This window comes from Eulemur rufifrons, chromosome 1 (genome assembly GCF_041146395.1).
Source record: "Eulemur rufifrons isolate Redbay chromosome 1, OSU_ERuf_1, whole genome shotgun sequence".
Taxonomy (NCBI): Eukaryota; Metazoa; Chordata; class Mammalia; order Primates; family Lemuridae; genus Eulemur; species Eulemur rufifrons.
Genome location: NC_090983.1, coordinates 27,762,338 through 27,788,897, shown reverse-complemented (window position 1 = coordinate 27,788,897; position 26,560 = coordinate 27,762,338). Strand labels below are relative to the sequence as shown.

The following is a 26,560-nucleotide window of genomic DNA, read 5'->3' as shown; positions in this document are numbered from 1 at the left end:
TCACGTAGCAGTTTTACTCCAAGCACGCTACCTTGTAGTGTTGATCATTGTATTCTTAATTATTTTTCAACTTAATTTTGTTTCATGTTAAAGTAAGTGAGGAATAAGGTTTAAATTATAGATTTCACTGAGATTCCATCTGTGAACTTAAAGATGATACTTTCATAAAGAGATCTGTCCCCTGGATTATATCTCACACTGAAATAAGGGCCTTCTTCCTGGAAGAAATATTTCTTAAAAATGAGTACTTGCAAGAAGTGTTCATCTGTGAACTTTTACCAATTAGAAATGGCTCCATACTTAAGACTCTTTAATAATGTCTGTTAAGCAGCATTTAGCTCATTTTTATAACACATTCAGGTTTGGTGATTTATATTAAACATTAAACGTAATAAATTTAGATCTTTTTTCAAGTATGAGGCGCAGCGTCTCTGAATCACCCATTTTAGCAGAGGGCCCCGGGAAGGTCCGGTCTCTTGCTATCATTCATGCCCATAATAAAACAGGCTTCTCCTGTCTCTTGTTTGACTTCTATAATAATGAGAATGACATGTGAGTGTGACGCTGTAACAGCAGGGCATATTGATATGGCTTCGTGGCTAGGACTCAGGGGCCACGACCAGAGGGCAAGTTGAGAACACGCATCGGTGACTTGCTGTCTCAAATTTGATGCCCAAAGCTACGCTAATGCCTATTTTTTAATTACACAAATATTCAAGGAATCAGTTTCAGTGTGTAAAAAAAACGGTGGCTTTATATGTCTCACTCTGACTGGAGTTTTTAAAAGAATTAATCACAAAGAATGAAACTTTGAAACACAAATGGATTTCTTAATGATAGTCATAGAAGAGAGATTTAAAACCGTCCTATATTTCACCCGTCCCACAGATGGTTGTTCCATTCTTCATTTGTCGAATCATGAGAAGGCACAAGACACTAAAATACCTTGGAAAAAAGCTACTCTTGTCGATGAAACAATAATTATAATAGCCTTCTTTAGAATTACCATGACAAATTTAACTATAAATTATTCTATTTCATACTGACAGTGACTTGTAATATAAAGTAAGTTTTGACTACAATCTGAGTATAAAGTACCTGGATACTTTTGGAAATGTGTGTCTTTGAGAAAATGCTCACATTTCAAGTATTTGAATAGGGTTGAGCATTAACTAATGCTTTCGATTAAAGACACCTGAGCAGTCTAAAAAAATTTTAATTTGATTTTCTTAGATTAGAAAGATGGTGGAAGAAGGCACAGCTCCACTTTTCAAGCACAGGAAGATTATCTCCTCGAGGCAGCTTTGGTGGATTGGGTTTGGGGCTAGTCCAAGACCGCCTGCTGTGGCCTGGCCTCCAGGTGGGGAGCCCAGTCCTGCTGTCTTCATTTCTGGTTGCTACCTGGAAATACTAGATGAGAAGGCATGGATTAGCCGGCCCAAATCTCTCCCTCCTGCAGTCAGTCCTCAATCTCCGACGGGCTGTTTCTACAGCCTGCATGTATATTGTGAGTGTCCTGAAACTCGGGGTACATTTCTCATAAAAATGATACACGTCCAGTGAGCAGATTGCCAGGCCAGCACAAATCTGTTTAGTTCTTTACATAATTGACATGCTGTCCATGTGAAAATTGTTTTAAAATTATCGTGGCTGTGGGACATTGGCTGACACACCTGCCCCAGCAGGGGCATTTTCTATAGATAATAGACTCGGGGTCATTCACAACCTCTTCCCTCAACACACTAGAGAGTCCAGTACAGAAATTAAAAGTAATGAAGGAAAGCTGAATGAAAAAATATTACTTGTAAGAGTACCATTACAATCCTTGTAATTAAAGCAAAAAAATAATAATATTGCATAAATAATCATGTTTCATCTATTTTAACAATTGTGCTTGAGAAAAAGCAGGTTTAGTTAGAGGAGGAGGAGGAAGGGGCTGGAAACTGTGGTTGAGGTTCTTGAGGAGGCATCTGGCCACTCTCCATGTCCGTGACTTTGGTTCCCTTGGGATATATATTTTTTTAATTCTTTAGACTAGATTATTGCCTTTTCCTCAAATATTTTTGTCAGTGGAACAAAAAGCAAATGGAACCAGGAGAAACAAGGAGAGCTTTTCTTGCGTGTCTAAGCAGGGGTGGGAGAGGCAGAGGGAGGAGAGAGGGCCTGGTCAGGAAGGGGTGTTGGCTCTGCTGGAGGTGACTGAGGAATGGGTCAGTGACACTCAGAGGACAGCTGGGTGTGCTCAGCTCTCTTGCCACTGATGCAGATGAGGGAAAAAAGAAGGGACGAGGAAGAAATATTCTATCCCACAGTTCTCCATGACAGCTGGGCTGTTGAACTGGCCATTGCCAGGGTAGGAGGGAAAGGAACGGAGAATGGGTGATTGTGGAGGTGAATACTTCATTGTATAGAAACATAATTTCATTGTTACAAAAGTGTGTGAAATTGATTGTTCTTGATTCAGGGAGTATGTATACAGGACAAGAAATGCACAGCATATGCTCCTCATATATTCTTTTTGTGAAACTAAAGAGCATTGAATGTGGCTTTGAGCCTTCATTTGACCAATTCTCAGGCAATGCCTGTGTGATGAGCTTGAAAGTCTGCAGGGAATAGACTGCAGAATCAGAGCTGCTCACATTTGATTCCTGAACTCAGGCAACCCTAAGACACTAAAGGACATTTTCAAATATTATGTCTTTGAAACCTGATTTCATAAGTACTTAGGAAAATGTTCAGAGGTTAAAAATTACAAGCAGTTAATCACGATTGAAAATAATTCTTTGTAGGCCTACACTATCCAATATGGTAGCCATGACCACGTGGGGCTCTCAAGCACTTAAATGTGACTAGTCCTCACTGTGATATACTTTAAGTGTAAAATACACGCCAGTTTCCAAGACTTCATACCAGAAAAAAGAATGTTAAATATCAATTATTTCTATATTGATTACATGTTGAAATGATAATACTTTGGATATATTGGGTTAGAAAAATAAATTACTAAAATTAGTTTCATTTTTCTCTTCAATGTGGGTACTAGAAAATGTTAAATGATGTATGTGACTTGCATTCTTTTCTGTTGGACAGCACTGCTGCAGACCCCAGAGCACAAAGGCTCCATATATACATAGCGGTGGTAGCTTCCGCTGAACCACCCTGCTGTAAGTTTGAAGGGCACACATTCAACCTAAGCCTTCTTTTTTGGAGGACACTTTTTTCCCCTTAAATTGTGCATAATACCAGGCACACCTGGATTTCTGGATAATTGCACCCACAAGTGGCTACATGCAGACACAATTAGGTGCTTGCAACTTGTTTGAAGGCACAGGTGTCTAATTGCGCCCACAAATGGCCATTTGGCAGGCACTGCTCATTGTGCACACAGCTGATTATGGGCAGAAAATGGCACCAGCCAAAAAGGAGGCCTGGGTGGTGGAGGCATGAAAACAGGTCCTTCCAAACCCCACAGCCGTGGTGTGATTCCTTGCTCCTTCCTGGATCGGTATTTTTTGTGGAATGCCTGCTTAGGTGTTTATGGCAAGAGGCGTATTTGGAATGTGTAGGCTGCAAGATGAAGATGTGTATCCCCCATCTCACAGAGTAAATGCTGTCTTGGGCTTTTAAGTGAATTGGGGCTAACAAAACCCACATTGTCAACCTGAGTAGCCTTAAAGTGGATTCCACCCTGCTGGGACCGGCTGTTTATAATAGCAAAAAATGATGGAGTGTGTGTGAGAGAGTCCCCAGGGACCCGTTGGTAAATAGTAGTTTTTAAGGGGTTAATCCAACCTAATGAATCATTTAGTGGGGATGAGAAGGCAGGAATGGTAGCCTGGAGAAGAAGCCACAGGCATTTATTTAAATGGGAGCAGTCGGGAAGGAGGAGGCCAGCTGTAAGGCAGGAGGTGTTGGTGCAGGTCACCTCTCCAGGCAGGGAGTAATTGATATCCCCAGCTCTGCTAACAGCTGAAACAACAAAGCTGGACATGGAAACACGTTCACTTACACAGATTTCAATGTCCAGAGGAAATGTGGGGAGACACATAGGCCCTGCCTGTTCAACTTTTAGGGCAAGTGTGGGGAATAAGGAGTCAGCTGTTTCTCCCCCTTCGTATTTCAGGAAGGACTTTGAAGTAGTTTTCGGTAGCTTTGCCATCTCTTGCAGAAAGAAAGCCTAATCAGCACTGTTGATCCTAAGTATCAACCCTCAGGCCACAGCAGGCTTGGCGGTCATGGGAATCCACATCTTTTGTTCATCAGAGCAGCCTGTGTGCACCATGAAAGGATGGCCCGGGCATTGCTTTCTGAGCTCTAGGAAGGCCAAGGGTGCCTTGGACAATGTTAGGGAATTCGAACCACAGCAGCTTGACTTGGTTTTTCCAAAGCAGAAAAAAAGAGTTTCTCCTAATTAGGGATGGCTTTAGTAGTGTGTATTTATTTGCAATATAAGTTCATGATTTACCCACCTTGATAAATTCTCTCTCTGTCTTGGATCTTCATATCCCTTTGTGTCTGCCCTTTATTTATGATGATAGCCGCCTATTCTCGAATGGCAATGCTATTGTAATAAATCTCCATAAAAAGCCAATTCTCAGTTCAAGTTACTGCAAGCTGGTGATGAGGAAGACAGCCTGAAAACACATATTGACTGTCCTCTGTTAGAGACTCTGTGACAGGCTCAGCTCAGAACTTCTTTCATTGTGACTGGACTGCAGCTCAACCTAATGTCAACTTACCATAATTCTTTCATGTGAAAGGCTATTATTTCATTACGATTTTCTCTCTTGTCACCTAATATCCAACTAGTGTTCTGTTGGGGAGAGATTACTGGAGAATTTTCTTCGTCTTGGATATTTCATTCTGCACCATCTTCTTTTCATCCTTATTTTAAAGGGGCAGTGGAAAATGTTCTGTTTCCTATAATTATGCAGGAATTCTTTATGCATAGCCTTGAGATATACATAGAAAATACATATATATAATTTATTTATGAATTTGACATAAGGATAAAAATGATTTAGGTTTCATAATTTTATAAATTTTAAGTCACAATTTCCCTGTACTTGATGAATTACCTAGTATCTGATGCCCAGTTATTGAAGACAATTTAGCACCGAAAGGGACTAGCATAGGGTAAATTGTTTTCTGCTGTATGAAGTCAGTTTCAAATTTTCAGTCTTGGCCAGGTGTCCCTGTACTTTCTTATTATTTAAAAAAAATTTTTTTTTCCACAAGGTGTAACCTTTGATACCGAGTGTGTGGTAGCAATTGTAAGGCTTTGCCCCTTGTCTATTTCAAATTTCTCATAACAGCCTGCCCTGTGAATTTCTTGAGTCTTTCTTCCACGAAGCCAAGAGCAAAGAACTTCTATGCCAACACACCCACATCATCCTTTGGTCTCAAGAAGTGAGCCTCACACTGCTGTGTCCCAAGTGCCACATTTATAATCACGGTTGACCAGAAAACCCACATTACTATCAGGTGCCTTGTGGACTCTAGCGTCTGATGCTAATATAGAAATTTTAGGTCTCAAAGAGCCAGTGTGGTATTTGAATGAGCCGTTGACTCGAGAAATCACAGAAGTCACTGGTCAAGAAGTAAATGTCTATTCTTACGAATTGTTTTCATTTCTTTCAAACCACAATCGTATTTTCAGAGATTTTATGAAGAAGCTCCTCTGACTGAAAAGGATTCAAAAGGCCTATTCTTCAGATTCCCAATGACCACAGTCAGCACTAGAATATATCAGATTTAGAACTGGGGACTGTCATACCATCCATATTTAGTCAGCCACTGCTGAGGGTCCTCATAATAATACCATGGCCATCAGAAATAGTTTATACTCTTTTCCAAATTTCTGCCATGTAAGAAATGCAGTAATTACCAGAAGCTTCTGGCACCTCGTGTTGGCACTGGCTTTGGCTTTAATTTCTCTCTGTGGCTTTCCCTTTCCCTACTATAGGCAGAGCTGCTGAGAGAGAGTTTATATTTCAGGCAAGCACTTAGGTATTGGGCTATCCTAGTTGGGTTTTTGCTTTTTATTGATTTGGATTTTTTAAATCTTCTTCTACCATGAACCCTAGCCCTGACAAATGGATAAAATAAAATTGCTAGTCTTCATTGAGTGGAAAAGAGTTACTGGGTTATTTTGTTCCTCCATTTTTCTACCCCTTTCTCTTTTCCCAGTTTCTCATTTATAGCCGTACTTTGCAGAGAGAGCAGCAGATGCACTAGAAGTGGGATGAAAATGAGAGTGGATTTATGACACAGGAAGCAAAGGCCATGAGTCCCTTAAGGGCAGAGTTTTGCCTTCTCACTACTGCATCCTCAGCCTCGCATAGTGCCTGCCACATAGTAGACATTCAACCGAACTGTAAGACGGAAAAAGAAATGAGGGCAAAAACATAGAAAGAAATACACAACTGAGGGGGAAAAAGTCCCAGACAGTTCACTGTGAAGATGCTGGAAAGGATAGTTCTCTGTTTTCAGTCATACTGGCTTTAAGGGACACAGTGCTTGTATTCAGTTTTGTGAATTTTCTAATTGAGTCATGAAAATTCTTTCATTGAAAGCAAATTCTTTTTTGGCACTTTATCTTTTTGTCAAAAAAAAAAGTTTTCTCTAACATAAATGCACAAAGCAATGGAATAATTGTGATTGAGATGACATGGCATGTTTTCCAAGTTTCAATTTTCAATAGTTTGTATCCATCCCAGAGAATTCTTTCCAAAGCTCAAATTTCTCATTTTTGTTATTCATCCAGACCTGGATTTTTTAAAAAATACATTCAGTAATTTTTATCAACATGAGTGATTGGAATTTTTCCAGACAAGTAATGATTTTTCTTTAAGTGTGAGATCGTAGATGTGCACGTGTGGGGGTGTGTATGTGTATCCTCTGTGGAGTTATGGAATAAATGCTCAGTTTTAAGGGTTGCCAAAGAAAAAGGCTCAATGAGCAAAGTAGAATTAAGAGTCACCCATATCCTTCATTCTGATAGTGGTTCAGATGTGTACATTTGTAAAACCTCATGGAACTGAACACCTAAAATGGATACATTTATTTGTATGTAAATTATACCTCAATAAATTTTTTAAAAATCAAAGCAAATAAAAGCCAATATTTATCTGGGCTTTACTTGCCAAGACATATCATGGTAGAGCTCAAGTTCTTGGGAAATCTTACACTGCTGTGGCCCTTGCTGTTCCCTGGCAAATTCCGACACTCAGAGACCCCTAGGATGCCCTGCCTGCTACACTTTCAAAAGCCCAGAAGAGAACCCAGGCAAGGCTGGACTTTTGTGCTGCTCCTTAGAAACAAGCTTCCATGTTCTTAGGCCATGGAATGATCTGTTTGCCATTCAAATAAACATCTTGAGCTTATGACTCTTTTTATAAAATCAGTATGCCACATGCTGAGATTACGATCTCACAGAAGGCAGGCTCTCCAGACCCTCGTTCCCACCACAGCTCCAGACCTGGTCCCAGCTCAGATGGTGCCTGTGAACAGAGAGACGAAGACAGAGATGAGGAGCTGATAAAGGCTGCGTGTCTCTGTGGCTGGAAGAGAAGTGTCCAACGGGAAGGTCATTTTGGTACCTTCCTTTTTATTCAATCCCTTGGGTCTGAGAAGGCAGGAATTTTTCTGGCTTGTTTTTATATTTACAGAGCTAATTGCAAATTATTTGTACACTCACATTGTTGTCACCTACTGGAGAATTCCTAGGGGACTAGAGTTTGGGATGATTTACTTTCTCAGAAGTAGACTAACACAACTGCACATGTAGTTATCAAAGTGACTTATAGGTGCGGGCATGTGAGCCTAAAGGAAGTTTGTCAGGAAGCAAAAGTCCTTCAGTCACCCTCCTACACTCTACACCTCTTCTATTTTCCTACCCAAGACCCTCTTTATCACAGATGAAAGAGGAAATTAATCTAGGCCTTTTGCTTTTCACCTCCACACTGGAGATGTTGAGAGCTGTGCCAAGCTGGGGCAACATGAGCTATAGCGAAGCTTTTCTCTCCCCTGGTAGCTTCCAAAGTGAATGACCATCTGCCCTTTCTAGTAGTTTCTCATACAGTACTTATTTTCATACTAGTAGGTAATCTCGTCTACACACAAACAATAGGTAAACATTAATGTTCTCTCTACATATTATTCAGATATTTTTATATATCCAATACAGAAAAAAAATCTATTCCAAATATAACTGAAAAAGAAGTCCAAGGGTAGACTTATCTCCAGGTTCAGCTGCCCGGGACCTCAGAGAAGCACTTGGCTTCCTCCTCCCTGTCCCTGACTGTTGCCTTGTTCCAGCTTTGTTCTCACGCTTCCACCGTGATGTCAAGATGGCTGCTGGCAGAGCCAGGCTTATCTCCCATCTTCTCGGCCACTCCAACCGATTCTGTCATTTTAACATATCCAACAAAAGCCCTAGAATCGTCTCAGGTTGCTTTTATTGCAGTATGCGCTTAACCATACACAATCACTGCACCCACTGGGGTGGAACGTTGTGATCAGTGAAGTCTGGGTCACATGTCCCCTGTGGAGTCCAGGGTGGCGTCACTCCACCTGAACCACATGGGCTGAAAGTGGGCATGGGAGGATTCCCAATAGAATGGAACGCTGTCACCAGGATAAGATAGGACAGATACTGAGCTGGCAAAAGCAGCAACTTTCCACTATCCCAACTCTGATCACAAGGGAAAAAGGAAGAGAGAATTAAGGATGAAGAAGAAAAGTAGAAGTTCTTGTCACATACTCACAAGAAGTTACCAAACTCCTAAGAAATTATCTGTCAGACCAATGCACCAAACCATTCTCTACTTCTACGTCTGATTGTCGTTTGACCCACAAGCTTCCTCTAATAAATATGGCCCAGTGTTTTATCCATCCAGATAATCCCATATAAAGGAATAAGACAAGAGAGACAAGACAAGAGTTATGTTTCTTCTGAGACCATGATGGTCTTTGGCTGCTGCCCAACTTCCTCTGGGTTTACATGCATCTAAAACTCATTTTATAGCTGCACGTGTAATTGTGTTTGTCTTTCTCTGAGATATGAACGATCGAAAATCTAAGTCCTCCAGCAGTTCTCTAAGAGGTGACATCAGTGTGGACCCACAAATAAGCAGCAATTAGAAATCAGACACACAGATATAACTAGGAAAAGAAAAAAAAAAAGAATAACTGTTTAGAGAGAGTATACATTTTTCTTTTTTTTAATTTTTAATTATGGGTACATAATAGTTGTACATCTTTATGGCCTACGTGTGATGTTTTGATAAAGGCATATAATGTGAATTAATCAAATCAGAGTAATTGGGGTATCTATCACGAGAGTGTACATTTTAGTGTATTCCGTATGAGTTTTTTTTATGAACATAGTCCATAAATTTTGGGAAAGTGGTGATAACTTGCCTCATTCCATCTGGAGGAAGCAGATTTTTAGAGAAGAAAAGGCCTCTAAACATATTTGAATATTCGAAAGACTGAGAAAAGCACATAGGGAGCTATGGAATCAAAAATAAGAAAATAAAAAGTTGGGGCAGGGAGAATAATAGTAACAGCCAGCCTTCGTCAGTCACTCACACCATGCCCAGGCACTGTGCTAAGTGCTGTACAGATGTTCTCATTTAACCCTCTTAACTAGTCAATGGAAGCAAATAACTGTTACTATCCTCATTTGACAGATGAGGAAACAGACTATATTATAGAGGGTAAGCAACTTACCCAAAGTCAAATGTTTATTAACTGGAAACTCAGAACCGTTTGCTCCTAACCTTCCTGCTGTTTCATCTTGTTATGCTCATGGCAGGGTCTGTGTTAATGGACAGGAATGCTCAGCTCAAGGTTGGCTGAGACCTGAACACAGACACAGAAGCAGCGGATCAGGAGAGGCATGAGAAAACAGAGTTCTGGAGGTTCAGGCCATCAGAGAAAGGGAAGTCTATCCAGTTTGGACAAAAATCCAAGGGCCCCATAGGCAGAGAGGAGCACAGCCTAAGAAGGAATCTCATAAACAACAAACACAAAGATTCTATTGGCATCATGAAGGTCCAGCAGCAAATGAAGACACCCAGCCATGGACATTAAGATTCAAAGCTAGGCCCTCATTCCTGGAAGGATTTCAGTGGGTAGGGCAAAAGCCCAGGACTGGAGAAAGTGGAGGGGTAAAATACTACTGCAATTACTACTATCTTATAACTGAATAGGGCTTTGTCACTTACACCGTGGTTTTCCCACATTTCTCTAATTTGATCTTCTCCCAACAACCCTAAGAGCTTGGCATTATAATTCTCACTTTTGAGTGAAGAAAATAAATACAGAGAAATTTCTCAGTGAAAGCCAGTGGCAGAGCTGGAACTTGAGCCCAGGTGTTTTGACGTGGAGCCCAGAGCTCTTGTTTGCTGTAGAGGGGCTGAGCCGAACATCAAGGCTGAGTCGCTCACTGGAACTGGTGTTAGGCAACAAGCACAGTGGCCATTGCTGGGGGAGAAGGATATGAGGCTGAAACCCAAACGAGCACTCATTTAAAGAAAAAGAGTACTGGGTTTTTTTTTTCCTGTGACAGGAATCTCCAGACAACATTCACTAATACGCTTTCTATTTAGTACCTACCATGTGCCAGGCACTGGTGGAGGGGTTGACAGTGAACTCAGTAATAGTCCTTACTGTCACAAAGCTCACAGTTTATTGGGGACACCCAAGAGAACAGGTAATTAAACATAGTGATCAGTGAGTCATACAGGCAAAACTTTTCCTATACAAGTATAACATCTACATGATATTAAAGATTTTTCATGATCTTATAGAATCTTAACATACAAATTTAAATCAATCATGACATAATTTTCTGACATTACTGACATTGCTCAATAAGCTCATAGGAGGGGCATTTGATTCAGAAATGAAGGATCAGGAAGAAGTGACATCAGGGACAAGTACAGTTTGACAAAACAAGCACATTCTCTTGGCCTCCAAGCTTTTCCACCAGAATCCTACAGCTTTTCAATGGCCTCATTTATATTCTCTCTGCTTGCCCAAATCCAACTCTTCTTTCAAGATTCCCTTAAGGCAGTGGTCCCCAACCTTTTTGGCACCAGGGACCAGTTTCATGGAAGACAATTTTCCACTGACACCAATGGCGGGTGAGGGGGTAGGAAGTGAGGGCCCAGGCCCGGGGATTGGGGACCACAGCCTTAAAGCACTCTCCTCATCAGAAACCTTACCTGCAGCAGATAACCCATGGCAGTCACTTAGCATTGAGTATATATGCCCTGTTTTGTCTCTCATCTCTGTCTGCCCAGCTAGCTGGTGATGGGATAATCACCGGGCTCATACCTGTTTTAGGTGCTTGATATTTTGGGGTTTGCTTATCATTGTCACCAACCAAGGAGTAAGGTGGCCATAGGTCAGGGTAACATTAGCAGTTTAATTTATCCAGTTTTAGAACTATAGAGGAAAAATGAAAGAATTATTCTTCAAGCATTTGATTTTCAAAAGCAATTCTGATTGCCTATCCCTGACAAATGAAATGTTGCCCCAAAGCCATTTTTTCTACCAGAAAAAGTCCTAGAGAAGAACAAAAAGATTTGAATTTAGTTATTTTTCCCTATCTTGATTGTCTATGTTACTATTTTTTAAATGGTGGTGATGAAGGTAATTAATAATTTAATTCACTTTTTTTTTTTGGTTGCGGTTGGGTTTTTTTAACCCCAACTGAGTGTGTTCCACATTTACAAATGATTATAAGACTGCTAAAATTTCAATGAGTGTTTTTCAGCTTCTGGTTTTACCAAATTGTAGTTCACTAAACCACACTTAAATTAATCAACTAAGTGGAAAATTCCCCAATGGGATATTAGTGAAGGATAAGTATGTTATAAATAAAACAATTAAAGGGCTAGTTCACACCTCATCAAATTGCTTAACAACCTGATAACAGTTAACTACATACATTCCTCATAAAAATGCAGGGAACAGGGAGGTAAATTAGACTCCACCTTTTCTGAAGTGGGACACATTTACCTTTTAATTGAGTTCTGTTATTACCTTGCCAAAAGCTGGGGTAAAAATCCCACAATATTACCTTGTTGGCCATGGAAATATCTGCATAATACCTCTCAATGAAGCTTGTGAATTCTGATCCAGAAATCCCATCAGGTAAGGCAAGTTCCCCTTCCTAATTGCAACCTCTGAGACACAAGAGTAATATAAGATCTTGGGTTCGTCTTATCCCAACTTTCCTCCAATATGCTTTCACCCATATCATTTCATTCGCTCTTGTGAGAAGAAAAACACATATTACTTTACAGATGGAGAAACCAAGACACAGATAAGTGAGGAGGTCTAGTCAGGGTCACCCTTGCAGAGGTCAGGCTGAAGGGCAGCAACGTGAGCTGAGGTCATCTGGGACTGGAGCCTGTGTGGTTCCTGGCAGGGCCATGAAATTGTAACCTCCAACAACTCACTGGAGGCCACCTGTTCTAATGCCTTCATGTCACAGAGTTGAAGATAAGGCGTGGGAAATTAAAATGACTTGTCTGAAACTTCCCAGGAAATGACCCCCATCTCCGGAGTTCCTATCCAAGGTACCTTGTCCCTACTGCAGCAATCTCTAGCACTGAGCTATTTATGGGGAATTTATTTTTAAAGATTTAAAGGTGGACCAGATAGGGTGATAGAAATTTTCATCTGCCTCCTAGAACACTTTCACTCTTTAAACTGGGGAGTTTGGATAACACATACCTATGCATGGAAGATGCAAACTGAATGCAATGATGTAGGAATCTAGAGGGTGAGGTTCATTCACCTGGGACAGAGACTGCAAACCTGAATAGCTATAGGGGCAGATGGGAAATGTCAGAGGAGCAGGCAGGAGCAGGGCCTGAGGAGGACTAAGTCCCTTCCTCCAGAGTGTGGCTTTAGCTGCTGGTGGCCTCAAAGGAAGGCAAGTCCTGAATTTAAAGCTGAATTTTTATGTGAACACCTTCTATTTTCAAGTGTCAGCAACTAGCTGAAATTTTTAAAAACACAGTGCGAGCCTATGTGTGTGCATGTGTGTTTGTGTGTGTGTACAATGGGCCTGTGGTTGCTGCCTCTGTTAGAGGATTTTCTACATTGGCACCCATCAGTGTGGAGGAGGACATACAGGGGCCTCATCACTCAGCCGTCGTTTGGATTTGTTTTACTTGCTCATTTTAGGTCTTTGGGCAGTCAGCTTAGACTCCATATAGAAGATCCAATTTTATTTTATTTTTTTAAATGACTGTGACGTCAAGTTCAGTAAGTATTGAGGACCTTAGTGTGATTGGTCCTTTTGTTTGTTTGCTTTTTCTGTTTGGTTCCCATCATAACACTGCAAGGGGAGGAAAGGCAGTCCTAGTATTTCTACTTCACATAGGAGGTCACTGAGGCTTAGAAAAAGCTAAGCCACCTGGATCACATTTCTGTGAAGTGCCTTGCGTGATCCAAACCCAATCTTCTGCCTCTGAGTTGCACGCTGCCCCCTCTACACTGATGTGTCCTGAGGAACTGGAAACTGTGAGCGCATCTGCTCACCCTATGGAGCAAATGAGGTCAAGTTCCAGAACAGGCTGGCAGGTTTCGAAGCCCATGGTCCCTAAGGCAAAGGGAGAACCTCAAATTCCATCTTTCCGAAGTTCAAAATCCAGTTGGCGTGGGAAAAATGGTAAATAACGTTTTATTTGGTAATGGCTCTTTAGTTTTAAATCACTTCAGCATTTACTTTTAATTAATTTCTTTAAATTAGACAACTCATACTTGTAAATATTTGCTGTTCTATGATAAGCTTTTTATTTAAATTATTAAAGCAGCAGCTCTGTGACTGATTTTAAGAATTGAGGTTGCTGCTGTACTGATAGTAGAATGCATATGATAAGAAAAGGGAAAATCATTTCATATTGGGACATAAACCAGCACCGAATATGGCTGGGAGCGAAGCGGCATTCAAAGAAATAGAAGAGAGGGTGAACTTTCAGTTTTCTCTGACTTGTTCAAGGAATAAATCAATAAATCAGGGAGTTAGAGAACAAACGTAGGATGAAATAACATCTGAAGGAGCTCACTCACAATAAAAGCTTGTCTTGCTCTCTTTTTTAAAAGCACTCATCAATGGCTCTGGACCCACATATTAGTTTGCTAAAAGGAATGGAGGTAGGCAGGGGAAGGGGTTGTGGAAAGGCTCAGGATGGTAACTGTACAAGATCATTAGAAACAAAAAAGAAGAAGAAGTGATGAGAGCAGGGTAATTGCACAGCCCCAATCAGTTTGGGCTATTACAAGCCTTGATTTGCTAGCTGTTCCATTTTAACCAGCATCAAAGGCAAGTATAGAACTCGAAGAAGGTAGGCTGAGAGGCTATATTACAGCAGAAGGAGAAATGACAAAGAATGCTCTAATTTCAATAAAAGAAGATTTGGACATAAAATGTTTTTAATGACATTAATAACCAGTCTTTGCCAACCATGTAATGATCAGTCAGGGTATGAAGAGACCAAGGCAGGGCAGGCGGAGCTCGGCACAAGTCCTCAGTACCTAAGAATCTCTTAATAACTTTTATTATTTGTTGAAAATCATCTCGACAATACAGTTCAGTAACCTTTGTGCTATAAATCCATTTCATCTGCAAAAATGAAAGCTGAATAGAATGTGATATTATACAGAATCTCTCCTGCTGCCGCTGTCTGCATAGCGCTCTGCCAAATAATGAGCAGCATTCTGGATGGGAAGGCCCAGGGGAGCCAACAGTGGAGCCTTGGGTGTGCCCACCAGGCTCAGTTTGGGGCTTTGGAACCTACTTGGCACAGACTGAGATGAAGGGAATTACCCTTCATACTTTGGTGAAAATTATCATGAGGTGCTTAGATTTCACGTCACAATTAATGGAGAGAGGGCAAAGCACTTCCATGTATTATCTGGTGGAAATTGGGGAATGGGTCCATTGCCTTGATACTGAGCATTAGGGACGTTCTTAGAATAATAGTCCCCCAAATGCACCCAACAATATTTGTGGCTGACTAGCATATTATAATCCAAACTCCCCCAAAGGAGCTCAGTACTCCTAATCTTTACATTGGTCCCCAACCTGGTTTTTTTTCAACTACCTTATCCCAATTAAACTGCTAACTTGTTCATTTCTTAAGATAGTAAGTGAACCCAGAGGTTTGTGAAATATGTTAGTTATAGAAACCCCACTTAGTCTTACAAGTTTAAGGGGAAAAGATTACCCAATTTAAAAAAAAAAAAAAAAAAGGCGTATAGCAGATCTCACATGGAGGCACATGCAAAAAGCTCTTACCAGTTAGGCTGTCGGGATTTAAACTTGAGGGCATCACATCCAAAAACTGTCAGCATTCATACAGTTTCCAAGAGCAGACTGAACTCACCTGTCTGTAGAAGTTGTGCCATGTTTTCATATGAGAGTAAGTGTGATGTGCTTGAAATTTCTTCAAAGTTGGTGGCAACTGGCTAGATGGTTATAAAATGCAACTGTCCTTATGCCAATTCTATAATTCTGGGCTGCTGAACTGCCCTTTTGTGAAGGTGACCTACAATTCCACCTGCCTGTCTGTGAGTCCTAATATACTATTGCTATTGGAATGGTCCAGTTGAAAAGGGATTTGAGCCTAAAGTAAGACCATAGCAGTGAGGGTGGACAGCCACGAATAGCTAAGAGAACATTTGCTAGAACCTGACATCTGGCTGGAGTGGGGATGAGAGAGTCTAGATTTTTGGTGGACCACATGGTTCATGCCATTCTCCAAGGGGACCCTTGGAGGAGCAGGAGGTTTGGGAGATGTGATTGTTTAATTTTGTACTCAAAAGGTTTGAGGTGCCTAGGGAACCTCCAAATAGAGCTGTCCCACAGGTAATTAACATTACCCCTCTACTCACTCCAAATCCTACCAAATAAAAATCACATCCTTTAATCCTTCCTATCCTCCCCCTGGTGACCAAGGCCCTCCACAGTCAGGCTCCAGACAGCATCTCCAGATAGACCTTCTGCTTCTCACCCACCCACTCTTCACAAGCCAGCATCGTGAGAACATCTCTGATTCTGGTACACTGTCCAAGGCTTTTAGCTCTGTGTCTTGCTCCTGTTGTTTGTATCTTCAGATGCCCAGGCCAGCTGACCTACTCTTATATTCCAGAGTCTTTGAAGAACAGGTTACATGTCTTAGGAACCCCCATAGCTACAATGTGATTCCTTAAATCGTGGTGCCAGCTCCATCCACATCAGACTCATCTGGGCACTTGTGAGAAATGTGTGTTCCCAGCCCCCTTTCAGACCACCCCATCTCTGGGGTTGGAGCCCCAGAATCTGTATTTTTTTATAAGCACTTCATTGATTTGTAATGACACCAACATATAAGGTATTGGACCTGACCACACAAATATGTTAGGATTTTCATAAAAAGTACCAGGAAACTTTGTTTTCCCCAAGGAAAGGCAATTCCAGGTCTCCGAATGAAACTTCCCACATGGAATTCTGTCCGTGCTCTTTGGCTTTCTGCCAGCACTATCAGCAGTTTCAGCCTCTTGGGCTGCTAAAAGCCAAAGTACCCATTAAAAAAAAAAAATGAAAAAACCCAAAAAGATGAAAACAAAAACAAACCAAAAAAAAAACCTTCTTTTTCACCCATTAGAGTCTTTAAAAAAAAAAATAGATTTCCAAATACAGACCTATTTATTTCACCTGGTGCCAATACGCACATTGTGAGCAGGTAAGAAGCAAGTGAGGCCAGAGAGGCTGCACAGTCTGGCTTAGTGGTCAAGCATGTGGCCCCTGGGTCTGCCTGCTGGGCTTGAACTGGGCCTCGCCACTTCCTGTGTGACTTTGGTCAAGTTACTTAATGTCACTGTTCCTCAGTTTCCTCATCTGCAAACCTGCCTTGTAACGCTGTTATGAGGATAAATAGGTTAACATGGAGAAAGTGCTTGGGACGGAGCCTCGCTTGCTGCTGGCACTCAGGAAAGTGCTGCTGTGCTTCTGCTCTGCAGGCTTTGAGCCTTTGCGATTCTAAACGCGATGTTTGAAGCTCGCTTCTGAGCCCATCAAGTACATGGTGCTCTTCCCAGCACTTACATTTCTGCTTCTGAGTTTCAGAGTAAGACAGTTGCGGTGGCAGGATTCTCCGGTGTCTTAATGAAATCATGCCATGGAGCCCTCTCCACACACACCCCCACACGCATGAAGATGGAAATATTTAAGACTCCTTCACTGTACTCCTCGCCCTTGGTGAAGAGGAATTCTAATGATCTAATGATTAAAGGTAGTTTATATCAAAATCTTCCCATTGCACAGGCTTTAGAAATTAATGGCAGGGGAGAGGGGTCAGGTAAAGATGTGGCAGTGATACATGAACATCTTCTCCAAAAATTGTATGAATTACTCTAAAAATGTATATAATTTAAAATAGATCAGGGAAAAGCAAACTTCACAGTGTATTTTACCCCTAGTGTGTTCTGTCTCCAGCTAGCAACCTTGGACTGGAAACTGTGTAGTGGTTCCTATGGGGCAGGGGAAATAGCCTGTGGAACTCAGGACCCTCTAGAACCTGTTGCCCCCATCCCAGCCCACCCCCAAGTCTGACCTTGGAATTGAACCACTGTGTCTGGCATGAAAACTGAATGAAATCTACAGTGTTTAGATATTGAAATTCCAGGGCCACTGTTACAATAGAAAGACAGATGATTTAAGTGGCCTATCAAGTTATGACTTATTCCTTTGGTTGCCGTTCTCTTTAAATAAAATCTCTTCCGTGGTTAAAAAAATCCAAAGGGTTATTATTAATACATGCATTTATCACTCAAATGAATTTCACTACTGTTTTTGTGGCCACTCAGGACAGCTTTGCTTTCCATAAGATTTCCTTCTCCTCTTCATATGTTCTCGTATTTATCCTTTCTCGTCCTCAGCACTCACGTTAGAAACCTCTCACTCCCTCATATTTTAGCAGGACCATTTTTAGGGAATACTCCCCATCACCCAATAGAATGAAATACTCTTAAAGGCCATTTTTCAGATAATGTCTGTTAAGCTGCTAAACAGAATCCAAAACTCATTGCACATGCAGTTTGTTAATAACTGCATTCTTGTGTTTGTGGTCATTGACGGAAGAAAACGAAAGAAGGAATTAAATGTGGGCAATCAAAATTATATTTGTTTTAAATTATTTTAGAAATGTCTTCTGAACGCTCCGTCATTATCATTTCTCCTTCATTTTCTTTGCAAACATTTCCTTGGTGTACACAAGGGCCGGCCGCATCTGCTGATGCACTCTCTTCGCATTCCGGCTCTTTGCAAAGAGCAAGAGCCCTCTTCTCATAACGCAATGGGAAATGTGAGTGATGAAAGTGGATTTTTTGTGGGTAATCACTTCTATAGTGTAGGCCATCAAATGATCATTATATTTTATGATTCTGCAAAATCTGCCGAAATCAAAGCTATATAACATGCATTGCAGAGGGCTCTGTTAATCCCTGCCGACCGCATTCGTGCCTAGACCAAGGATGAAGGCCTGGTAACTGGAAACCTGACACTGAAGGAATTCTAAACACAGACTAAAAGCATCTCTGTCCACATAGCATGGGTGACTCAAGTATTGTAGTTTGCACTGATTTTTTTTTTTTTAAGCCATGCAATAGAAGACCCAGAAAAGAAAGCACTGACACTCGCTCAGCCACTAAATAATCAATGTGTGGCGTGCTCAAGGATAGCCTGGCTTTGCCAGACATTGACTTTCTGCCAGTGAGTACAAGCACCTCTCTTAGACAGCTCCAGGAGTTTTATATCATGTTACTTCCTCCCATTCACACACCAAATTTGGTCACAGTCAGTTATTACCAAAAAAGGAAACCCATAAGGGCTACCTTAGAAGTTGAAAAATTGTCTTTGCTTTGGCTGCTAATAGCACACATAGTATTAGACAGAAATTAAGGGAACGAGATTCTGCTCTTTGGAAGCTTTTTATAAGTGCAAAATCCAATGCTTATGCTTAAATTGGACATTCTCACCTTAGCTCATAATTTCTTTATGGTTTTCACACTTTCTACTGCATGCCTTGTTCCTTCGCCTGCTAAACTCACCCCCTCTCAAAACAAACTCACTTCTAGTCACTGATGTGTCTATCTGAGTTATTTTCCCCTCTGTGACTCATCAACTTTGTCTATTCTTCCACCTCCTAGAAGGAGCTCACTGGATGAGATACAGAGGTGGTTCTCAAACTCAGCCTTCAGACACATAGGTGAATCATGACCAGCTCTGTAGTGTAAGGGTTTGTCACTGGTATCTGAAGAACTGAAGGTTACAAGTGATTTCTTTTAATAAATTGTAGCAGACTCAAGTTTTCCCACTTCATAATGTCATTCCCACTCATTTTAATTCCTTTATTCTTTCTTGAATGGGAGGAAACAGTGTTGAGTTACTGCAGGTGATAGAGAAGTTTGTTCTGGCTTCTCCTGTTCTTGGGCACAAGCAGCTTATATGAAGATAATCCATCATGGATATTCTTGTGGAGAAAAGGCTGAGAAGCACTGGGACAGGGGCAAACTGGACATGCCCTCAACCTCTGGTTTCTGTTCATCATCCCTCATGCCCAGGTCCTGTACTTGAAACTGTGGCAATCACACCTGGGCTTGGGCATTGTCTCCGTAAGACCCCATATTTGAAACGCTGTAGACTGTATTTTGAAACACATGCATTAAGATGTTCCTAGATATTATGTCCATGACAGAAACAAAGAAAATTTCTTTGCTGGACCATCATAAAAACAGTCCTTAACTGACTCTGGAATAAATACACTTAACCTGCACTTAGTAAAACCAGCTTCCAGTGAATTTGAGTCAGGATAGCTGTCAATTTCCTAAGCACCCGTTGGTCATGCTGAGCTCACTGGTAAGTCAAGGCAACTAAATTCCAGTCCAAGATGTAGTGAGGACCTATTGTGTTTCAAGCACTATGTAAGGTAACAGAGATAAGACAGGATAATCTTGTTCTTGGTGGCCAGTACAAATATAATAACCTCTACCCTGATAAAGTTTGCAACCATTCTATGTTGAACCCAATCCAGCCCTTTACTGAGGCCACCATCCCCCCCACCTCCTTCCCTCTTCCAAAACTAGAAATCACTCTGACCTCAACCACTGTCAATCTCTGGCTCCCAGGGAGAATCCACTTCTCCTCTTATTCCCACCTCCAGCTGCTACTCACATCTGATCCTCTGGTCCTTGTGTGTGTTTGTGGGCTTCCTCTCTACTTTAAACTCTCTTGAACAAATTCAACATACATTTATGGAGCACCCATGGTGTGTAAAGTCCTGTGTTAAGCTCCAAGGGAGATCATTAAATATACAAGACTCAGTTCCTTCCTTCAAGATGCCCGTCCTCCAATACAGTATACAACTAGCCACGTGGCAAGGTGAAAGACAGATGAGGTGAGAATGACCAGCTGTGGTGAGCGCAGAGGAACAAGATTTCTTTGCAATTGGGGGTGATGGTGCAGAGATGGGAAGATTCAGACTTGCTCATGCTCCTTCATCTATAAGTATAGCCTCCTTATTCCTAGTGAAAAATTTGCCAGTGACTCCCTACTCCCAATACTGAACCCTTTCCCTATCCAGAATTATCTTAGCACATATGTATAAGATAAAGACCACTGGTACCCAGGGCTGGCTATCTGACAAGATTAGCCTCTGGTTTCCAGCCCCTTTTTTCTTAATGAAAAATAATGGCATACTGAGATGGCAAAAAGAAGAAAACCTTATATAAAGAAAGCGATCCTTATTGTTTCTTTACATGTAAATAACATATAGCTCTGTTGTGTTCAGGCTTAACAGTTAACATTCGTTATTGCATGTATCTATGTGATTGAAAACTGCATGCCTGAGATAGTCCTATGAGTTTTCCAGGCAAAACCTGAATCCTGGCCTCTGGAAATGAGCCTAATCAGAAATAAAATAAAGCAAAAATTTAAAATTAGAGGTATTTTCATGACCAGTCCCTCAAAGAGTTATATTATAAATAAAACAAATACAGGCTTGTTTCCCTTTCCTTACATAAATAATGGTTTCTGAGCGAGATTTTAAATTGAAATTTTTTTTTAAGAAAAATAATGACACATACAAATAAAACTCATGAGGTCACATGAAAAATGAATGGTCTTAAAATGCTGATATGTTTGCTATTTCAATCCTTGTTTTAATCAGAATCTCCTGAGGAAGCTGCCCCTGGATTTCTCAGGGTTGACTCAAAACACGCAGCCCCAGTCTCTGTGCTATGCGTTGGTTAGGCCCCAGAAATGACTTGTTTTGTGCTTTCCTACAAACACTAAATTTCACACAAATAAAGAGGCTCTGAAAAGGGAAACTCAACATTAACTCCCTCTTCTCCTCCTCTGTCAAGTTCTGTAGTTAATGAGGAAGGGTTTATTTTCTCTGTTTAAAAATAGTTCTTTTAGCTGGAGGCAGTGCTCATGTCTATAATCCCAGCTACTTGGGAGATTAAGGCAGGAGGATCACTTGAGGCCAGGAGTCAAGATCAGCCTGGACAACATAGCAAGACCCCATCTCTAGGGGGAAAAAAAATTAATAAATAAAATAAGCCAGGCGTGGTGGCACACACCTGTAGTACCAGCTACTTGGGAGCCTGAGGCAGGAGGATCACTTGAGCCCAAGAGTAAGACCCTGTCTTTAAAAAAAAAGAAAAAAAATGTTCTTTTAAACATATGCACATGTATGCACACACACATATATGCACACATGTGATAATCAAAAGAATTTAGAAGTTATTCTGGCAAAAGTCTCTAGAAAATGCTCAGTTTTGAGCAAAAAGTTATAAACAACAGCTACATACCACTCCCAAAAGAAAGAAAAATTCTTCTAGCATTCTTTGAACCTTAAACAGTGTTTTTATAGGCCAACTCATTGTTTTTCTTCTCTCTGAAAAATTAAAACGATAACTGTTATGATGAGTTCTGCAGAAAAAGACAATTTCCATGATTTCATTTCTTGACAAAGAGCAGCTACTTACTTGGTTTCTGCCACATGTAAGCAAACTCCCAGACATAAAATCTCCCCTCAGAGGAATCAATATGGGGTCACAAAACTATCTTGAGGTCTGCCCTGTCTGACCACGGGAAACCTGCTTCCTCCTCCCTGGGAGAGCTGGACATGCCGGAGGGGCGAGGTGTGGGAGGAGAGATAGTGACCGTCCCCTACGTGCGTGAAGCCCACGCTGTCGTGGAGTCTCTCAGGGTGGCTTCTGCCCCCTCACCACTAGCTCTGGATTGCCTGTCCAAAAATATAAAAAAAACAAGGAGTGCCTGTCTTTTATAATGTTCTGCTTTAAAAGAGAGAAATCTCTGGGGAGAGAACAGGACCCTAAAAGTCCAAGGCCTGGAATTCCTCCTTTCTCTCTTTCCATTTTAAACAGGAAACATTCACGCTAAGAGAGTCCGGAGGGAGCATTGGTTGTATGTTCATTTTAAGGCAGATAATGTTTGTGTGTTGCAAATGTCAGTGATTTATCCTAAGGGCTTTAAATGAGTGCAGAAAAACCACATGTTTTACTTCATGCAGAGAAATATCTTCAGTGGATTTTGAGAGAAAGCATAGGTTAAGAATTTTTTTTAAGTGCATCGGAAATCTCCAACATGAACCACAAGGAAATAGAAATGAGCGTGGTGGGGTGGAGGGGACTTTAAACATTCTTATGATAAAAGATATAATGAATGCTGGAAGTTTTCTAAATCAAAAATGTAACTCTAAAGGAAAGGGAAGGTGAAATCCAGATCCTTGATTTCCTATGGCTGGAGTGACAGATTATGCATTTATGCTCTATTTGTCATGGGCAATTTAAAATAGAGCAAACTGCATTGAATAATAGCAGCTGATGCCATAATAACTTGTATGCAAACAATTTAATTTTTTTTAATCTAAAAACTCTCGCTATCTAAATTACCCCAAGCTCAAGGAGCTATCTTTCATTATTATACATAGCCAAATTAAGATAAAAAAGCAGAAAGAATTCTATTGTTTATCCTTATGGATGTGTTCACAAGCTGCTTTCCACGTGCACCCAAGCTTGGAGCTTGTCAAATTTTCACTGATTTGGGCAACTTACAGAGCTGTTTTAACATCCAACTCCACAGATTACAGGGTGATTTTGACCCTCATTGACAGTGCTTGATTAACCACAGACACTGTATTCTTACAGCCCTGTCATTTCTTTCAAGTGTCGTAGCAGTTTGTACTCTGACACTGGAAAGATTTTCCTTAATTATTATTGTTGCTGTTTTCCTTTTTAAAAAATTATAAAAGGGGGAGTGGTAAAAAAAAATGGGAAGGATCTGGAGCCAGTGGTGGTGGTAAATGTGTGCACAGAAGGTTTATGAGATTTTAAGAGCTGCAAACAGAACTCATCTGTTTAACCCCAGGCTAGATAAGATGCAGTCATCTGCACATTGTTTAGAGACGTATTGCTTCTGTTACAGCAAATGGATCAGAAGATGCTTGTTGTCTTTAGGAGAGAGATCAGATGGGGCCACTTCTGTTAGTGTTTATTCTTGCCCTGGATGTTTCTAGGTGCCTACCCATTGCACAGCACAACTTACAGCTGGTTTGGTTTATCCCCACTCTGCTACTGGCCTGGTGGTACTTCCTAAATTTGCAGTAGAATTACTTACATCAAAGCCCTAGGTGGGTAATTCCCAGGTCTAGGTTGGGACTTTTCTAAGGACTACAGAGAGTTGGGGGGCACACAAATCCACACAGGGATGTGGCAGCAGCCAACCAGTTAGACCAAGACTGCAGCCCATTGGAAGAGCACCTCACAGATCTAGAAGGGAAGTGAGTGCAATCCATGGGGACTTCCTGACTGTAAATAACCTGTGCATTTCCACCAGCATGTCTGAAACAGGCTTTGTGGAAGCCTGTCCTGGACAGGAGGGTAGGAAAGCGAGGGGTCTGATGATCACAGCCTTAAGAGAGCCAAACTCCAATAAACAAGTGATAAAGAAATTGGTGCAGATAATTGAGGTATTACGATGCCAAAAAGCTAATATAGGTAGCACTGGCTTTGGGATCAGGTGGTAAGTGACAATGAAATTATTATATGAGGCTAGAAAAATGGGAGTCCATTTTATGTAGTAATAGTATATTTGGTAAAAAATGTTGCCCATGATAATTTGGAGACAGAAAAATCTACCTAATGAACTTGTGAATTTAGGCAAGCAGGTTTCAGGCTAGAATATTAAAAAAATGAGTAGGCTTTTGCTAGGTGTATTTGTAAGGTTCTACAAAAAATAGACAAGCTCAGCAAGAGCTGAATGGTTTGCAAACAGACTTGAAAGGACATATAGTGAGCCCTGAAATGTTGGGCTTTGTTGGGCAGGAAAATAAAATTGTTTCTTATTTCTAGCCTTGCCAGTCAGTAAAACATCATTGAATTAAGGTAAAACCTGTGGGCAAAAATCAAGCCATGTATATAATATGTAAATATGTATCATAATGTCTGACACCTAAGAGGCATTTAGTAAATTTAAGATCTTCCCTTATAACAGGACTGGTGTCACGCAGTGGAATATTACATATCAGTTAAAATTAATGAACTAGATCCTAAATGTATCAATATGGATAAAATTCAAAAATATAATGCTGAGCGACAAAAGTAAACTACAAAACAAATTCTAGACTATGATATTTATTAAAATTTTAAAACATAAACTTGGTGTATGTTGCTTATGGATACACACATGTAAAAATGTGCTAAGGTACATTCACACACACGAACTTCAGAATAGTAGTTAATTATAACATGAAAAGGAGGAGAAAGGATAGGGCTTTAGATGTACCTGTAACATTTTATTCCTTTACAAAAATGCCATATGAAAAAAATGTGGCAAAATGTTAATACTGTTAAATATAAGAGGTAGGTTCATGAGTATCATTGAAACTGGTTCACTTTTCTGTGTTTTTGAAATATTCATAATTAAAACTAAAAATAATACTAAATGGACAGGAACAAAAAGCATTCCTTTTAATACACAGCTTCAGACTAGTTATTCATGGGTGAAAAATAATATATTTAAATATTAAATTATGTATTTTGCTACTTGGAAAAAAAGGAGAGCCAAACTTACTGCCTTGCTTAGGAAACTAGTTTGGCTACTATAATAGAGGCCACCAGAAGGGGGTATAAACAAGACAGAAGTGTATCTCCCTTGCATGTCCCAATCTGCGTGTGAGCAGCCCTGGCTGACAGGGTGGCAGCGTGGTTTGAAGGACCCCGGCTCTTGCCTTCTTGCCGTCTTTGCCTTCCTCGGCACATGCTTTCCCCTGGTGGTCTAAGGTGGTATTCTAGCAGCCAACAGGAAGAAGAGAAGGTAAGAAAAAGATCTTCTGCTCACTGCCATCGCCAAGGCCTACTCAGTGGCCGCACCCAACCACACGGTCCGCGGCTGGGCACCGGCTTGGCGGTGACTGACACCTGTCTCTTCTTCTCCTTCCAGGGGAGGGCCCGCGGGTCCCGCAGACTACCTGAGCGCAGCAGCCCGAGGGCTCTACCAGGAAAGGGAGCTGCCGTATTTCCCGGGGGCTCACCCCGTGCACCCTCCCAAAGGGAGCTACCCGCGCCCCCCAGATCTGAGGGTGGCAGATCTCCGGTATCCTCAGTATTACCCACCCCCGCCAGCCCCTCAGCACAAAGGACCCTTCCGACAAGATGTCCCTCCTTCCCCTCCTCAGCACCAAAGAGTGCCGGCCTATCAGGAAATGGGCAGACCAGGGCCCCGCGGCGGCAGCCCAGACCAGTACCCCTACCGACCGCAGGACCCCCGGCAGAAGAACCCCATGACCGCGGCCGTATAGCTGATCGCCCAGGCCAGCCCAGCCCCGAGAGGAAGACGTCGAACACCACCTTTGCCCTTTCTAGACCTCGACGCCTTCTACCTGTTCGGAATTCTCCATGGTACAAGTCAGCTTTTTCCCACTGAGGTTGCAACACTTGACTGCTAATCCGAGGGAAAGAGAAGGGGCGGGGGGGGGGGGTGTAAAAAATCAGAAGGAAGAGGAAGAAAGGGGCCATAAAAACAATACTACCTGATATTCGAAAGGCTTTCAGAATTTTTCAACTCGGGGAGAGTGGCAACCGAACAAGCGGCTAGCAGTGGAGCTAGACTGCACGGTGCCTCCCGGCTAGAGAACCTGTGCCGACGTGCACATGCGCACACACCGCCCCCCGCCCCCCCTGCGCCCCCCGCCCCCAGAAGTGGCAGAACAGAGGCGGCCTCTGCTGGGCCGCAGCATCCATTCCAGGCTCAGCCTCAGCTGCTTATTAGAGCTTCTAAGTCAGAGGAGTGGCAGAGTAGACAGACTGCGATGTAGGCATCTTAAGTGAGTATAGGGCTTTTTTTTATTACTGAGAAAAAAAACAACAGCAAACATGACTAGTGATCGCCTTGAAATTTTTTATACCCGAAGGAAGACTGCATTTCCTTATTTGGAGAATTTCTCAGGTTCCTGATACCACTCATGTG

At 41.5% G+C, this 26,560-nt stretch overlaps 1 protein-coding gene across 4 annotated transcripts in view; it reads left to right on the top strand.

Annotated features, from left to right (window-relative positions):
• PARD3B (par-3 family cell polarity regulator beta) overlaps nt 1-26,003 on the top strand; it is a 957,311-nt gene extending 931,308 nt beyond the window's left edge. For all 4 annotated transcript variants that reach the window (XM_069468028.1, XM_069468036.1, XM_069468042.1 and 1 more), the window contains one exon: nt 25,535-26,003. In XM_069468028.1, the coding sequence (XP_069324129.1) occupies nt 25,535-25,892 (358 nt within the window). In that variant the 3' untranslated portion in view covers nt 25,893-26,003. The remainder of the gene's footprint in view (nt 1-25,534) is intronic.
• Nucleotides 26,004-26,560: the final 557 nt, after the last annotated feature.